The following is a 16,393-nucleotide window of genomic DNA, read 5'->3' as shown; positions in this document are numbered from 1 at the left end:
GGTTTTTTGGGTTTTTATGCAGAGATGACTATTTAACTGCCGACAATGCTCAGCCTCAAGAATTTGTTTATAGCTCTCTATACAGAGCCCTGATGACCCAGTGGTTAAGAGCTTGGCTGCTAACCAAAAGGTTGGCAGTTTGAATCTACCAGGCGCTCCTTGGAAACCCCGGATGGGCCAGTTCTACTGTATTCTATAGGGTTGCTATGAGTCAGAATCGACTAAAAAGCAATGGGTTTGGTTTTTTGGTTTATAGAAACAGAGGAGTCCCCTGGTGGCACAAACAGTTAAGCTCTTGACTACTAACCAAAAAGTTGGTGGTTCAAACTCACCCAAAGGTACCTGGGAAGACAGGCCTGGTGATCCATTTCCAAAAGGTCACAGCCTTGAAAACCCCATGGAGCACAGTTCTACTCTGCACACATGTGGTCATCATGAATCAGAATGACTCAAAGGCAACTAACGGTAACAAACAGGAAACAGCTAAGCCCAAAAAGGCCAGAAAAAAGAGTGAAAGACATTTATTTAAAGGAACAAAGATGAGTAGTAATCCTGGTTTTCCTTCCCAGAAAAGGTTAGACACTCAGGTTCTCCATGTGTCTTAGGCTGGGTTCTCTAAAGAAGCAAAACCAGTAAAGTGTATAAATATATAAAGAGAGAGATTTACATCAAGGAAACAGCTCACACGACTGTAGAGGCTAGAACGTCCCAAGTAGATGCCTCTCCTAAGTCACGCAGCCGCAGAAGCTGGCAAACCCAAGATCGGCAGGTCAGAGAGCAGGGCTCCTGCTCACAGGCTGTGCAGATCGATGAATCCCAAGTTCAGCAGATAAGCTGACAGCTCAAGTCCCAAGAACCGGAGATGAGACAACAGGAGGCTGCCGCAGGATCCAGAGAGAGCAAAAAGCCAGAACGTCTGCTTATATTCAGATGCAGGCCACTCCCCCAAGGAGACTCCCTTTCATCTGATTGGCTACTCACAGTATAGTCAATCATGGGAGTGATCACATTAAAACACTGAGAATCATGGCCCAGCCAAGTTGACACACAATCTTAACCAGCACACCATCCTTGGGAAATAGTCCGACTGACGGAAGATATTGAAACCAACAAAAAGCACCGTAAAGAGATGAGCCCAGCTTTCCTACACCAGTCCATAAAGTTCTTCACAGAATTATCACCCTCCTCCTCATGTTGCTTCAAAGCTTATTTCAAGCTCCCCTGGAGTCGGCATCCAGTATAATTCTCAGTTTACAACTTCTCACAAAGACAGTTTCTTGTTAGCCATACTATGAGACAGGGTGAGCTGAGATTCAGAGTTCTCAGAGGGCTGGTTATTTCCTAAGTCGGTAGTCCTTCTCAAGGAGCCCTGGTGGCACAGTGGTTAAGTGCTCGGCTGCTAACTGAAAGGTCAGTAGTCCGAACTCACCAGCCGCTCCATGGGAGAAAGATGTGGCAATCTGCTGCCATAAAGATTTACAGCCTTGGAAACCCTCTGGGGCAGTTCTACTCTGCCCTACAGGGTCGCTATGAGTCGGAATCAACTTAAAGGCACTGAGTTTGGTTTGGTGGGTTTGAAGTCCTGCTCAGTAACAAGCCCACCCCACCTGCTCTTAGTTTTTCTGACTGACATAGAAGGCAGTTCAGGAAATACCAAAACAGCCACATTCTGAAAAATTTATCCAGAAAAGGAAGATTTTGTGGAAATAAAAGCACACAGTATTTTCTGTAGTAAATTTAAACTTACCCACAGTCACATTTAAATATAAAGTTGTAACTGCAGAAGTGCAACTCAAACAGCTAATGTTAGGTATGGATTAATCTGAGTGGATCAACTGGTCATTACCAGGGAAAGTGAATGTATTTGTTACACAACATTTAATTATTCAATTAAACCAAAACCTAAACCGTTGTCATCGAGTCGGTTCCCACTCATAGCAACCCTGTAGGACAGAACAGAACTGCCCCACAGGGATTCCAAGGAGCGGCTCATGGAGTCTAACTGCCAAGCTTTCGGTTAGCAGCTGAGCTCTTAATCACTGCGCCACCAGGACTCCATTATTCAATTGTTGTTGTTAGGTGCCATCGAGTTGGTTCTGACTCATAGCAACCCAGTACTTATTTATTGAGCACCAACTGGATGACCAACAACTTGGAGTACACAAACATGACACAGACACGGATTCTATCTCAAGTCTCTAGAAAGTTCCATAAAAGAGGACAGACAAAGAAAGAGCCATGCACAGTCAAAGAAGGGAGAGACTATTTCCATGGGCAGAAGAGCATTCCTAGGCAGAAGGAACAGCAGAACCAAAAACCGAAGATGAACAAGTAAGGGTGAGTAAGGAAAACAATTAGCTCATGTTGGCAAGAGGGTTAGGTAAACAAAGAAGATAAGGAAATGAGGCTGGAGAGGCAGCTGAGGGCCAAACTGTGGAGGATATTAAACGCAAAGCTATACTTTTTTAAACCATGCTAACTTCTAACCAAGGCTATTATATTCAAGCTTCATACAGAAAGCAAATCACATATACTTTAGAGCAATTTAGAAGCATATTCATGTAATACAAAAAAGTTTTTTAGCTACGTAGGAAAAAGTGGGTAAGGCATACACAAACACATACACACATACACACATACACACACACACACACACACACACACACACACACACACACGAATACTACTCCAAAGACATTAAAAGCAGCATTTGGGTAAAAACAGGTACCATTCCCGTTACTAATGATGCTAACGTATCCAGATTAATAAGCAATAACTGGAAAAAAGTGTCAGAAATGGCTAATATCTCTGAGCTTCTTAAGGCAAGAAGCCAAAAGAAATGCCCTACAACAGGGTTATTTTCTTCAACTCCTAATCTAGACTAGCTAACAGAGTAAACTGTTTATTAAGAATTCCTGTTTTATAAAAAAAACCTTTCTATGTTCTGGATTAAAATAGTGCAGACCCGTGAAGACTGTAGAAATGGCCAATGTTCTGTTACCTATCTACTTACCACAATAAAAACGGAGAGAAAGAACAAAGTCAAACAACCAAATACAACAGATAAACCTCAATTTTATCCTGGATGGGTGAAAACGCATCAGCTACAAAAACAATTTTGAGATTAATTAAGGAAACTTAAATATGGAATAGATACTTGATGGTGGGATTATTGTTCATTTTCTTAGGTGTGTTAATGGTATTGTGCTTATTAGGTGAATGTCCTTATTCTTAGAAGATGCACGTAGAAGTATCTAGCTGTGAAATATCACAATACACAGGCATTCCCCAGGTTATGAACATCTTCCCATTCGCAATGCCAGGAATGCCTGTATATGCAATTTATTTCGAATGTTTTAGGAAAAAAAACCATACGTACCAAGAGAAAAAGAAAGCCACTGTGGCAAAACGTTAATTACTAGATCTAGGTGGAGGGTATATCCATATCCGCTACACTCTTTTTTTCTAACTTTTCTGTATGTTTGAAATTTTTCAAAATAAAAAGTTGGGAGGGAGGGGGCGCTACTAACCATCCCAGGCATGTGATGGTATACGAACTAAAACCGGCAGAAAATATGAAAAGACCTGTTTATTCTTAAACAAAGTTTTTCTTTGTAGCAAAGTTCCCTGCTGATTTCAAGAGCAAGAAAAATACTCTGAATCTGGATGCTGTGGCAGTCTAATAAATCTAAAGACCATGAAATATTAGAAATCCTCAAGAAGGAACAACGATTTGGTAAGACGTACATACACAAGCACAGGCATGATGGTCCAAGTGGGCTTCCCAATCAGCAGATTTCAACATTTTTTAGGGCCCTTGACCCCTTGAAGAAACTCATGAAAGCTATAGTTTCTCCTCAAAAAAAGCACACATGCCTCAAATTTTATACACAATTTCGGCTTACTTCCAAAGCCTGTCCACGAGCCCCAAGAACCTTTGCCTGAGCTTTTCTGAGTGAGCTGCTGAGAATACTAAATATAAGTAAGGTCGTTTCGTGCGAAAAATTTAAATACATAAAATTTTCCGTTGACATCCTAGTAGCTCTTTCACAGGCGTGGCAAGTCTCCTTTAGCCAGCGTTCTACTGTTATTTGAAAGGCAAAAACACAGGAGAAGAAAAAAAATAGTTGTAAGCAAACACACTGCACTCCTCTGGCTGCTGGATTTCCTATCGGCAGAAAATCGAACTATGCAAGCAAAACAAAACGTTTTCCTGCCTGCTCGTACGTCACTTCTCCCTATCTTGACGCCACAGCCGCGTTCCTGCCGCTTCTCTTCTCCTTCCCCTCCCCAGTTAGGAAAAAGCAGTTCTAAAATCAGGTCCAGCAATCTCCGAAAAGGATTGTGGGTACTGTAGTCTTCTGCACAAGAAAACCAGCGGGTGGTTCGGGTGACTTACGGAAACTGCAGATAAAGCCGTTGCTTAATACACAGAAGAAGGTCAGTGTTTCTTGACCCCTAAGCAAGGAAACAAAATAATAATAATGTTGACCCATACAGCGTCGGAAAAACAGTCCTCGTACTACAAGTCCCAGAGTTCTTTGCGCCCAGCAGCAACGTAGCCATCCCGCCTGTGCCCGCGCAACCGGTTGCTTGCGTCCGGGAGACTGTAGTCCCCGCCAGCGCAGCCGAGTCCACGGCGCAAGGACTGACGGCCACCACGGTGGAAGAGCCGGGAAAGGATGTGGGTGTTTGGTTACGGTTCCCTGATATGGAAGGTGGACTTCGCCTATCAGGACAAACTGGTCGGGTACATCACAGGCTACAGCAGACGCTTCTGGCAGGGCAGCACGGACCACCGCGGGGTCCCCGGCAAGGTGAGGCGCCAGCCAGCCCCCACGCTCACTGCCCCCGGGGCGCCTCTCTCCAGCTCCCGGCCTAGCGAGCGGGACTCATCCCCTGGGGGCCGAGCACGGGGTGGGGGTAGGGGGCTGTTACACTTGTGCGTCCCCCTCGGCCACCGCCACTCACTTCTCCCCCAAACCAAGGGCACTCCTTCCGAAGTCGCTGGAGATGGTGGTTCGTTTCTAGAGGAGCCGGGCGTAGGCAACCCAAGCTTAAACGGGGCTGACGTGCCGGGCAGAGGACCCACTTCTTGGCAACTTCTCCCCCACAAAAAAAGAAAAAAATAAAGCGAATGGAGAGATTTATCTTCGTGTCGCCACGGGGTTGAAGTACAAAAATCAATTTGAAAATTCAGCTTTTTAGCAATTAAATTTATTGGCATTTCTGCATTCTGGCTGTTTTCACTGATTTGAGTTCAGACGTGCAATGTTATTTCTGGGATTTCTTTAAAACTCTCCAAAGGTTTCACTTTATGACACCTAGGGTGAGTGCTGAACTAGTTTCCAAAATCATCTCGTTATTAAGGAGTTTATCTTGATCACTTACATTGCGAGATATTAGCAAAGATAAAAAGTTTCCAGTTTATTACGAGTGAACACAGTTCCAAACCCATATACTCAACATTATTTTAATGTAACTTTCTCAATGTTCTAAATTATGAATATGAAATTTATTTGATCTATTTTTCAGCCAATCATCCAAGACATTCATTTCAGTACATATCTACAGAAAGTTAGTAGCAGCATACTGCTTTTGCAAATCAGCCTTGTAATGCCTTCAAAACAACTAACTTTAATCCCTAAAGAAAATTAAGTTTTGGGTAACTAATAATTTGGGTAACGTGGACATTTGTTTTAGTTAACATTCAAACCTTTGGAGGAGCTACAAATTTTTTTTTTAATTTTGTTGCTGTTGAGAATATACACAGCAAAACATACACCAATTCAACAGTTTCTACATGTACAGTTCAGTGGCATTGACTACGTTCTTCAAGTTGTACAACCATTCTCACTCTCCTTTTCTGAGTTATTCCTCCTCCAGTAACATAAATTCACTGCCCCATAATGTTCCTATCGAATCTTTCAAGTTGCTATTGTCAGTTTGATCCCATATAGTTCTTAAAAAAGCACAATACTCAAGGCAGACTTTTTTTTTTTTTTAAACTAGTTAAGCTACACTGTTGTTTGGTTTTAAGAAGATCTCAGAGGGTATTTTTGGTTTAAGGTTTAAAGATTATCTCAGGTCAGTAGTTTTAGGAGTTCATACACCCTTGATGGCTCCAGGAAGTCTGGAGTCCATGAGAATTTGAAATTCTGTTCTGCATTCCCCCAACCTCCCCTTTTGATCAGGATTCTTCTGCAAAATCTTTGATCAAAATGTTCAGTAATGGTAGCCAGGCACCATCCAGTTCTTCTGGTCTCATGGCAAAGGAGGCAGTTGTTCATGGAGGCAATTAGCCACACATTCCATATCCTATTCCTGACACTCGTTCTTCCTCTGTTGCTCAAGGCAAATAGAGACCAACTGTTGTGTGCTGGTCGTGTAGTGGTTAAGAGTTTGTCTGCTAACCAAAAGATCGGCAGTTTGAATCCATCAGCCTCTCCTTGGAAACCCTAGGGGCAGCTCTACTCTGTCCTATACGGTTGCTACGAGTCAGAATTGACTCGATAGCAATAGTTTTTTTGTTTTTTGGACGGTCACTTGCAAGCTTTTAAGATCCCAGGCACTATGCAATGAAATAGGAGGTAGAACAGAAGCACTAAACAAGTTATTAGGCCGATTAAGAGTTACAAAATTTTGATTGCTTATATGTCTCTGAAATACTCTCTGAAGACTTATATGGGCGTTATTACTGTGTTTATAAAACAAATGAATATTGGTCCAAAAGCACAAAATCTAAAATGCTAAAAATCAGATTTAGGAAAAGATCAGAGCCCTGGTAGCGCAGTGGTTAAGAGCTACGGCAAGCTATGGCTGCTGGTAACCAAAAGGTCAGCAGTTCGAATCCACCAGCCGCTCCATGGAAACCCTATGGAGCAGTTCTACCCTGTCCTATAGGGTTGGGTGTTACTTCCAAAGAAACGCCTGCAGTCATAGAAAGGGGAGGGGATAAAGGCTCCAGAGCAGTTTGCACCTGCTCATAAAAGGGGCATAGGATTAAAATCATGAAAAGAACCTGAGTTAAAAAGCCATTATCAACTAGAGTTGGTCAATTAAGATGTTGGCATTAAGGTAGACTATACTGGCCTACAGCCTTGGTGGCGCAGTGGTTAAGAGCTCAGCTGCTAACCAAAAGGTCGGCAGTTCAAATCCACCAGCTGCTCCTTGGAAACCCTATGGGGCAGTTCTACTCTGTCCTATATAGGGTCGCTATGAGTTGGAATCAACTTGATGGCAACGGGTTTTGTTTGATTTTACACTGGCCTACAGAGATGTTGAACGGAATGACTTGAAAAAGGTGGAGTGACTTAGGGCAAACAATTTTGATGTGGACGCAAAATTGCCATTCTGAAGAGAAAAAGTCTTCACCCAGGCTCCAATTTTAATAACCAAGTGTTAAATACTTCTGTATATGGCTATAACATATTTTACTACTCTAGTCTCAACCAAAACGTATGATGTGTTTGTTACGTAGTATGTCAAGATATGTCCACTGTCAGAACATACTGAGGACAAGAATGTCAAACAGTGCCTGATACTTTAAAAGGAGAAAAAGAAAAGAAAAAAAAAAAACCAAACCCATTTTCGTCGAGTCAATTCCAACTCATAGTGACCCCACAGGACAGAACAGAACTGCCCCATAGGGTTTCCAAGGAGCGGCTAGTAGATTTGAACTGCCCACCTTTTGGTTAGCAGCAGTAGCTCTTAGCACTGTACCACCAGGGCTCCTTGAAGGAGAAGAGAGCTATAAAAGCCAGTGTCTGTTTTTACTTAAATTTACTAAAATGCAGCAAAGGAAAGTTAAGAGAAAAAAACTGCAATGGCTGATAGTTTTACACCTACATTTATTTAAAGAATCCAACATAGCAAATTAAAAGAAAATCTAAGTACCAAACATTTTCTAAGTATACTGTTCTGTTAAAAAATGAAAAGAACATCATAATTTTACTTTACATTTTTCATAATAATAAGTTGCCAGCCTTATACAACAGGCTGTAGAAATATTCAGCAAATTAGAAGAATGATATATATGCTATATGGGACTGTGCTTTTTATAGCAAAATATACTCCTAGTAAATTAGTCATCACAAATGCCTTGTCACTGACATGAAATGAGACATTATTAAACAAGTGTTTGGCTCATTTCCACACAGTGCTATGTGACATTTGTGGGAAATATACTGAACCTACTTGCTTTATTAAATTATACTTTCTTTTCAGCTTCATTAAACTTTAATTTCTTCCTAAGCTTAATTAGCATCTCTTTTATATTTATATTTCACTAGCAGTTTCTCACAAAAATTAGGAGTTTTTAAAAATGTGAAAGATTTTTCAATCATCAAAGAGAATATATTACAATTTTAAAAAAAGGAACGAATTTAATACAAGAGATAACGAACATTTATTAAATCCCTAGCTTTTCTAGCTCTAGATCAGAAATATTACTCATTACCCAGTGAAAACACCCATCATGACTCAAACATTTTACAACATCCTCCAGTCCCATTCAGCTTAAACATCTCCTTTTTCAGTTTCAATGCCCGAAAAAAAGCATTTAGTGTATTTACAATCTTACATTATTTTTCAACAACCTATTTTTTAGGGGCAAAGAGCTTAAGTTTTAGAAAATATTTCTAAGTAAATTTATCAGTAGTGCCAGCATTATTCCATTTTTTTTATCATCCCTAAGCAGTCACAGGAACCTGTTTTATTTTCCCTTAAAATGACTCCCTACATACACCCTTGTTTTTCCACCTGCCACCACCATAAGTCCAGGGCTTCACTGCCCCTCCCCTCAGCAGTTAGTACTGAGCAGTTACACAGGTGAAAGATGCCCAAGCAAACAGCAGCAGTATGTGCAAAGTGCTACGACGGAAATGAGAACTTGGGCGAAGGAACCGGTAAGTCCACCTAGGAAGTCAGCCAAGGCTTTGTGGAGGGAGTGGCTGGAGGATATCCCAGTGATGTAGGGGGCAGGGCATTCCACAGTAGGCACCAGTATATTAAAAGATATGAAAGTCTGTGAGAGTTATAAAGAATTCAGTACAGCTTGAGAGGGAAAATGGTAAGAAATGAGGTGTGTAGTTAAGTTATGCTAAGGAATTTTGATTTTATCCTGTAGCATATCACAACCCTGAAGAATTTGAAACTCAGGAGCGAGTGGCCCAATTTTTGTACCTGAAAATCATTCTGGGGCCATGGAGAGAACAGACTGAAGGGAAGCAAAACTAGAGGCAGGCAGGGAAATCCCTAAAAGAGGCTACTAAAGGATACTCGGAAGCCAAAACTGCCAAGAATTGGTGGCTGGGCTGGATGTGAGGAGAGATGGAGAGCAGAACTTGTCACTTGAACTGCTAACATGTCTGACTGAGTGTCTTCCTGCTTCCACTTTAACCTGCATACTCTACCAGAACTAATCTTCCCCAAACATGTCATCTGTCACACAAGTCACCTGCTGCTCAGTCACCAGGAGCTCCTTATTTCCAATTCCCAAACTTCAGTGGTTTCTTCTTTCCCACTGCCCTCTAATTTCACCTGCCCTCACTGGCTTTTCAAATCTGACTATCCTGTTTTCTCTAGTTATGTTTTCGAACCTTCTTTCACATGGGGGCCCTCTGCTAAAGTCAGACAATCCATCTAGTGTAGTCCTGTCCCTAGGCCCTCACCCATGAGTCATGATGCCCTTTCGTCAAAATTTTGTCTTCCTTTCTGGCCACCTTACTGCACTTAATAAATGACGTACATCTTACCCCTTAAGTATTCTCTACTTATTTCACATGCTAGTTTGGATTCCAGAATTACAATATAAGCTCATGGAAACAAGAATCAAGGTTTTATCTTCTCTCAGCACATAGGAGGCATTCAATAAATAGCTCCTAATTGAAAGGAGCCCTGGTGGCACAAAGGTTAAGTGCTTGGTTGCCAACCTAAAGGTCAACTGTTCAAACCCAGCAGCCTCTCCATGGGAGAAAAGACCTGAAGATCTGTTCCCAAAAAGATTTCAGCCTAGGAAACCCTATGGGCCAGTTCAACTCTGTTATACAGTGTCACTAAGAGTTGGAATTGAATCAACAGCACACAATTGACTTTTCTATGAGTTGGAATTGAATCAACAGCACGCAACAATTGACTTTGAAATTGAAAGTAATATGGCAATACCTCCATGATTCTCTCTTTATTGGAATTCTCTCCATATTGCCTAATTTATCAATACCATCTAATATGGTGTGGTTTTTAAATAGATTTAGAGTGCCAGAAAAATGTTTTTATTCCTCAGATAATACCTGTGGATAACACGATCCCCACCATGTACTATGCATCTTCACTGGAGCATTATCTTAAATAGAAAAGTCAGAAATGTAAATGTGCAACAACACAGGAATGTTTAAACTACAGTTCATCGATTGTGCGACTATTAAAATTTATGACACTAAATATGGAAAATAGAGTTAAATGAGAAATAATAATCCAATATCCCTTGTGTTCCTTGCTTATGAAATATCTACACATACGGACAAAAACTAGAAGGAAACACCAACAGAGATGACACACGTATCTGATTGGAGCTCACCATGTACCCGAGCACTGGCATAAAAGTGGGTAAAATGGTGGCTTACAATTCAGTGTTCTCCCTTAACGCTAGCATGTCAGCAGACATGTTACCACTGGCACCAGGTAAGGATTTTATAAAGAAAACTGGCGGCCATCGTTCTCAGTCACTTTTGTGGTTTAAATTATGGACTATTCCAAGTCTCGATTTTCTCTAAGATTTTCAATTTATAAACAAAGGTTATTTTCTCAGCCTTTGAAAGAAGAAACCAAAAGTTTGTTTTGGCTTGATAATATCTCATTACAGTCTCAAGCTGAATGATACAAAGTGAAGCTGCTTTTCATACAACAGTTTTTTTCTTTAATACATGAGAACATCTAAATAAGTAATACCTAAATAACTGTTAACTGACCTGCGTTAAAAGCAAAAGTAGAAAAATAAAATGGCCTAGAACGCCAGACGGTCTAACTGATCATATACAAGAAAGTAACATTAACCCCTTGATACTCGTCGTCGTCGAGTGGATTCTGACTCATAGCGACCCTATAGGACAGGGTAGAACAGCCCCCATAGGGTTTCCAAGGAGCAGCTGGTGGATTCAAACTGCTGACCTTTTGGTTAGCCGCCAGACTTAACCACTGTGCCACCAGGGCTCCAACCCCAATGTAAAGTTCATTTAGGAATGTTAAGAGGCCTAACCTGAGGTACCCATTACCATGTACGGAAAGGTTAGAGTATTCCTCTCCCATTTAAGATCCCTGGTAACAACGGTTCTAACAGGGTGACCCCCAAACTTGTTACAAATGCAAATTCTCCAACGACTCCAACCCTACAGAATGAAAAACTCTGGGGGTGTAGCCTAGCAATGTGTGTTTATCAAGCTCCCCAGGCACTTTTCATCCATGCTAAAGTTTGAGAACCACTTCCCTATAGGGAAGCGCCCTGGAGCTTCATGTTTTGTTCCCTAATACTATAGCAGTCTTTTTCCCAAGGAGGGGACAGAACTTTAATTGCTACTTCATTTTGCCTTTCATTTTAGATGAGCCTTAAGTTACTGGTATGTTTTTTAATTTATCCATTGTAAGTGAACATAATACACCTGATATATATAAATTGTGGAAACCTTTTATAAAGGCCATGATAGCTTAGATAAGGTTGATTCTCTTAAATTCACTTTAAAGAAGTACATAGTATGAGTAAATGTAGTTAAAATATTTTCCATGTCAAAATTACATTGCTAATGCTCGATTACTTAATGAGCTTTCATTCAGGAAAAAAAAAAAAATTTTTTTTTTTTTTTTTACTTTTTCTAAAACAGCCTGGAAGAGTTGTGACGCTTGTTGAAGATCCTGGGGTATGGTATAATTATTCTTTCTGTATAGTCGCTAATCGTACAAAATGCTAAGAGATGTGTCTCAGGCTTAGTGATCAGAGAAATTTTATTAACAGTCATCATGGACAACTTGAACTTCCTAGGCTTAGAATTCCTCTCAATATTTGCTGTGTTTTTTTTCATCTGTGGGAAATGAGGCCAGTGGGAAAAGGTGCAGATGCCAGATGCAGGGTAGAGAACAAGATAAAACCAAATGGCATGTAGCTTGTTTTGTCTTTGTGAGTTTGTGCATGAGCACTTTGCAGCACCCTCTGACAATACTGGAGACAGCTCCATATAGCCAGGTTAGTATTAAGAATCAAATGGATCCGTTAAAGCTCTCCTCACATTTCCTAGGACTCTCTAATATTTTCAACAGAAATCCCAGTCCGGAATTCTCTTTATTGCCTAATTTTATCAATAGCAACTGATATGCTGTGCTTTTTAAATATGTTTAGAGTACCAGAAAATATTATTTACCTGTATTCTGAGTTTATTAACTATTTTGGACTATTATATTGGAATACAGATTCAAAAGAGGTAGTTTTGGGGAAAACCTTGATATATAAAAATCAGGCAGCTAGCAACAGCAGATGAATAATGGTGTTGATTAGGAAACGCTTTCATAATTTACACTAGAAAAAGCATCATAAAAATGGCTTTACACTGGTAACTATAACTCCTAATTAAGCAGTTAATAAACAAATGGCACTTTGTTTCTATAGAACTTTAATTCATTCCAGAAGATACTTACAGACCTAATATTTAATAATTAGAGGCTGTCAAGAAACTAGAAAAATCTGTTATAAACTATAAGTCCTGCTTATATCACAGACATTTTCTTAATACCAAAAAAAGAAATCTCCATTTAAGTTCTTTGCAGCCAAAGTACATTGTTTTTATTGATTTCTTTGTTCATGGACTCTCTCCACAGAAGACGCTGCCATTTAGTTTTCTGGATGAAGTAATTTATAAACCATATTTGAAAGTTTAGACAATTAAGAAATGAACAAGATAAAATGAACCTGCTGTGGCTTTAGGTAGTTGATTATGATTATTACAGAGCTTTTAAAACACAGAACCCTTTCTTCAAACAAGGGAACTACCTAATACATAAAAAGATAAAAGTGACACTCAGCTGTAGCTGAAGGAGGATGGGGTGTCAGAGCTTTCCCAGCCAGCACCCCAATACTCAGATGCAGACAGTGCCTGAGGTAGGATCCAGGGTGACTAAAGTACCCCGTGAAACAGTATGTAAGCCACTGCCCTATACCATAAGTGACGTGTCTATGCATTTAAAGCTATAGAACTATATTTTTAATGACAAAATGAAAACCTGCATTTTTCATTGCCGTCCTATTAGTTAAAAGTAAAAAACCTAATTAAAAAATATAAACAAAGACAACTATCCTGTTGTGTTATGACCCAAAAAAAATTATTCAGAATAAATAATTTGAAAGGCTGATTTTCTTTATTATTTAGTAAGTACCTCTTCAGTGCACTTTAAGTGAAGCATAAGTGCAGTGACTTCTAAGAACATACAAGATACCTTCCTAAATCATAACACATCGTCACCTATTTTAATTAGCGTTGTAAATTCTAAATGATGTATTTTCATTTTTCAACAGGGTTGTGTATGGGGTGTTGCTTACAAACTGCCAATAGGAAGGGAAGAAGAAGTAAAAGCATATCTTGACTTCAGAGAGAAAGGAGGCTACCGGACTGAAACAGTCATTTTTTATCCAAAAGACTCCACAACAAGACCATTCAGTGTGTTGTTATACATTGGAACATGTGATAATCCTAACTATCTTGGTCCTGCACCTCTGGAAGACATTGCTGAACAAATTTTTAATGCAGCTGGCCCAAGTGGAAGAAATACGGAATATCTTTTCGAACTTGCAAATTCTGTCAGGAACCTTGTGCCAGAAGATGCAGATGAGCATCTTTTCTCTTTGGAAAAATTAGTAAAGGAACGTTTAGAAGGAGAAGAGAACCTCAATTGTATAGAAAGACCTAAGCATTGACTTATCCAAACAAGCAGAGCTTTTAGTCTACAGAGAACACCTTCATTGCACAATGGCAATGTGATTTGAAAATGTGTTTACTTGAAGGTCTTATTTATCTTTCTGTTGTATTCAGGATATCATCTAAATTTATACTTTGATTGCAGGTATCGTAAAACACATAGTCAAAAGACAGATATAGCTGAAGAAAACCATTCAAGTTTTAATAACACACATGATCTCCTAACTATACGATATGGAACTGTTGCTCATTGGAAGTGGGTTCTTTAAAAAAATACAATGAAGGATTCAGATTGGTTCTTGTTTTTATCAGAGTAAAAATGATTCTGTTGCTTCATATCACAATACTGTTTTGAAGTTATAGAGAATTAAACCAAAAGTCAGGTAAACATAATAAGGTTATGCCTTCAGTATACTCCCATACAATATTTCTGTAACCATGGCTTAAAATATAAAAACTTAAAATAATATGTGATTAGAAATGTATGGTAATACAGACAAGACTTCAGCCTTGAACGTGAATGTCCTTGTTATTCAGGTATTAAATGGCATTTTCAAATTTAAGCCAAAAAAATTTGGCATTTTTAGTATAAAAATGTCCTTAGTATTGTAATGTACATACCTCTTCTTTTTAAATAAATGCATTTTAATTACTACATGGAAAAAACTCATTAAGTCTAAAAGAACACAAATTACATTATATAAATCACATCCACTAACAATGTAGTCTGTCATTCACATTGTATTAATCTTATACAGAAACTGGAAAAAAAGATGGGTTTTTCTGATATTACAAATTAACAGCAGATTTTGGAATTGTAATTTTTTTAAAGAAAGAAATGGCATTACCTGATTATATGCTACATAGGATCTTTTTTTTTCGCTTGTATCTGGTCACTTAAAAGTATCAACAGAAAAGTGTTTATGCTGCTATTCAAGTAGGAAACAAGCACATGAATTAACCAACGTGGAATTAGCCTTGATTCACACTAATCAGATTATTCTTGATTATAGGTGACACCTTTCTCAACAGGACATATAATCGCTCTAGAATCTTTCAACATGCAGAGAATTTCAGTATCACATTAAATTTAGTACAAAATTTACTAAGAACTCCTCAAAGCCAGGCATGACTAACGATTAGTACAGAAGTTTTTCACATAAATAAAAGCTGTCCTAGATAATAAGAACGGGAGTCCTTTCATGTTTTTCTATTTATTAACACCTTACTTGGTAAATTAGTCAGCTACCTATTTTATATAATGGTTTTCCAGAAGGCATTTTACTTGTCCTGTACAACAGAAGGAGCCCTGGTGGTTCAGTGGTTAAGAGCCCGGCTGCTAACCAAAAGGTCAGCAGTTCAAATCTACCGGTCGCCCCTTAGACACCCTATGGGGCAGTTCTACTCTGTCTGCGGGGCTGCTGCTGTGTGTCAGAATGGACTCAACAGCAACAGGTTTGGCACGACAGGAAGGGGACTAACGCTTATTAATGAATATCACATAGAATGTGCCAGGCACTTTACATACAGAGGCAAATGTCCCCGTTTTCTGCATAACTCCTCTGAACATAAGCAGCACAGTTACACCTCTTGTAAGTGGCAGAAATCTAGGGTTCTGACTTTAAAGCACAAGATCTTTCTACAACACTTTTAAAAACCCACCTTTTTTCACTATCCTGCATCTGTTTTCAGGAGGTAAGCAGATTTACTTTTTCCATATAATAAACTAGTATATAGCTTGTTACATAAAGATGTTAGAATTTTGACAGATGTATATATATTCTTACAAATATAATGAGCTTATCCAAGATTCACATGCTATATAAATATCAGAATCGTGTAGATGAATTCAGAGATCCAGATCCATTTTTCAAACACACCAAGGTCCAAAGGAATTTGTGACTCCCCAAAGTGATTCTTCTACCATTTAATATATAATTAGGTTACAAAATATGAAGAGGGAGGGATTATTGTAGGGCCCCATTTGTTAAATCTAGGCTTTCAGTTATAAGGTACGTGAGAAAACATGTGAATAAACATATGGTATACCATCCATGGAGCCCTGGTGGTACAGTGGTTAAACATTTGGCTGCCTACCGAAAGGTTGGCAGTTCAAATCCACCAGCCACTCCCTGGAAACCCTATGAGGCAGTTCTGCTCTGTCCTATAGGGTCGCTATGAGTCAGAATCGACTGTACAGCAACGGGTTTGGTTTTGTTTTTGGTGTTTTTTTTTTTTTTGTTTATACCATCCATACTGATGGGAAGGCCATATTCCAAAGAGCCTAAGGACAGAGACACATTCATTTTCATCCAGATGGAAAGAAACCTGACCAAAATGGAGAAGTCAAACTACTGGATTAGAGAGAAGCAGAGGCTTGGAGCCTCCAAGAATCAAAACTCTGGTACTAAGTTATCTAAAACTTTAGTTTTCTCAGC

General features: G+C 39.4%; 2 protein-coding genes across 6 annotated transcripts in view; one reads left to right on the top strand and one right to left on the bottom strand.

Annotated features, from left to right (window-relative positions):
• The window catches only part of ASB3 (ankyrin repeat and SOCS box containing 3), a 120,534-nt gene that overhangs the window by 88,270 nt on the left and 15,871 nt on the right, over positions 1-16,393 (bottom strand). Inside the window, exon 1 of one of the 3 annotated variants that reach the window (XM_023735162.1) lies at positions 668-700. The exons of 1 other annotated variant lie outside the window; for it this stretch is intronic. Coding sequence is in view for 1 of the 2 variants with exons in the window: in XM_023735155.1 (XP_023590923.1) it covers positions 333-436 (104 nt within the window). In the remaining variant the exon portion in view is untranslated. Of the gene's footprint in view, positions 1-332; positions 492-667; positions 701-16,393 lie in introns of those variants that run through there. One more of the 3 variants, XM_023735155.1, reaches the window with a different exon arrangement.
• Positions 2,149-15,268, top strand: CHAC2 (ChaC glutathione specific gamma-glutamylcyclotransferase 2). Of its 3 annotated transcripts, XM_004369592.2 has the most exons (4): positions 2,149-2,337; positions 3,619-4,817; positions 11,874-11,909; positions 13,556-15,268. In XM_004369592.2, the coding sequence occupies exons 2-4, from the start codon at positions 4,683-4,685 to the stop codon at positions 13,952-13,954; spliced, it is 570 nt and encodes a 189-aa protein (XP_004369649.1). In that variant the 5' UTR covers positions 2,149-2,337; positions 3,619-4,682; the 3' UTR covers positions 13,955-15,268. The 3 variants fall into 3 exon arrangements, with proteins under 3 accessions (XP_004369649.1, XP_023590980.1, XP_023590983.1); XM_023735212.1 differs by lacking the exon at positions 11,874-11,909; XM_023735215.1 differs by lacking the exons at positions 2,149-2,337; positions 3,619-4,817 and adding an exon at positions 10,012-10,601.

The sequence above is a fragment of the Trichechus manatus genome, unplaced genomic scaffold (assembly GCF_000243295.1).
Source record: "Trichechus manatus latirostris isolate Lorelei unplaced genomic scaffold, TriManLat1.0 scaffold00005, whole genome shotgun sequence".
NCBI lineage: Eukaryota > Metazoa > Chordata > Mammalia > Sirenia > Trichechidae > Trichechus > Trichechus manatus.
The sequence above is the reverse complement of the archived record's forward strand: the minus strand, read 5'-3'. Positions and strand labels throughout refer to the sequence as shown.

Excerpts from the sequence above, each read along its gene's own strand:
- CHAC2 (XM_004369592.2), top strand. The coding sequence starts at position 4,683 with ATGTGGGTGTTTGGTTACGGTTCCCTGATATGGAAGGTGGACTTCGCC. Across the intron at positions 4,818-11,873 it reads ACCGCGGGGTCCCCGGCAAG|CCTGGAAGAGTTGTGACGCT; the intron begins GTGAGGCGCCAG and ends TTTCTAAAACAG. Across the intron at positions 11,910-13,555 it reads CGCTTGTTGAAGATCCTGGG|GGTTGTGTATGGGGTGTTGC; the intron begins GTATGGTATAAT and ends ATTTTTCAACAG.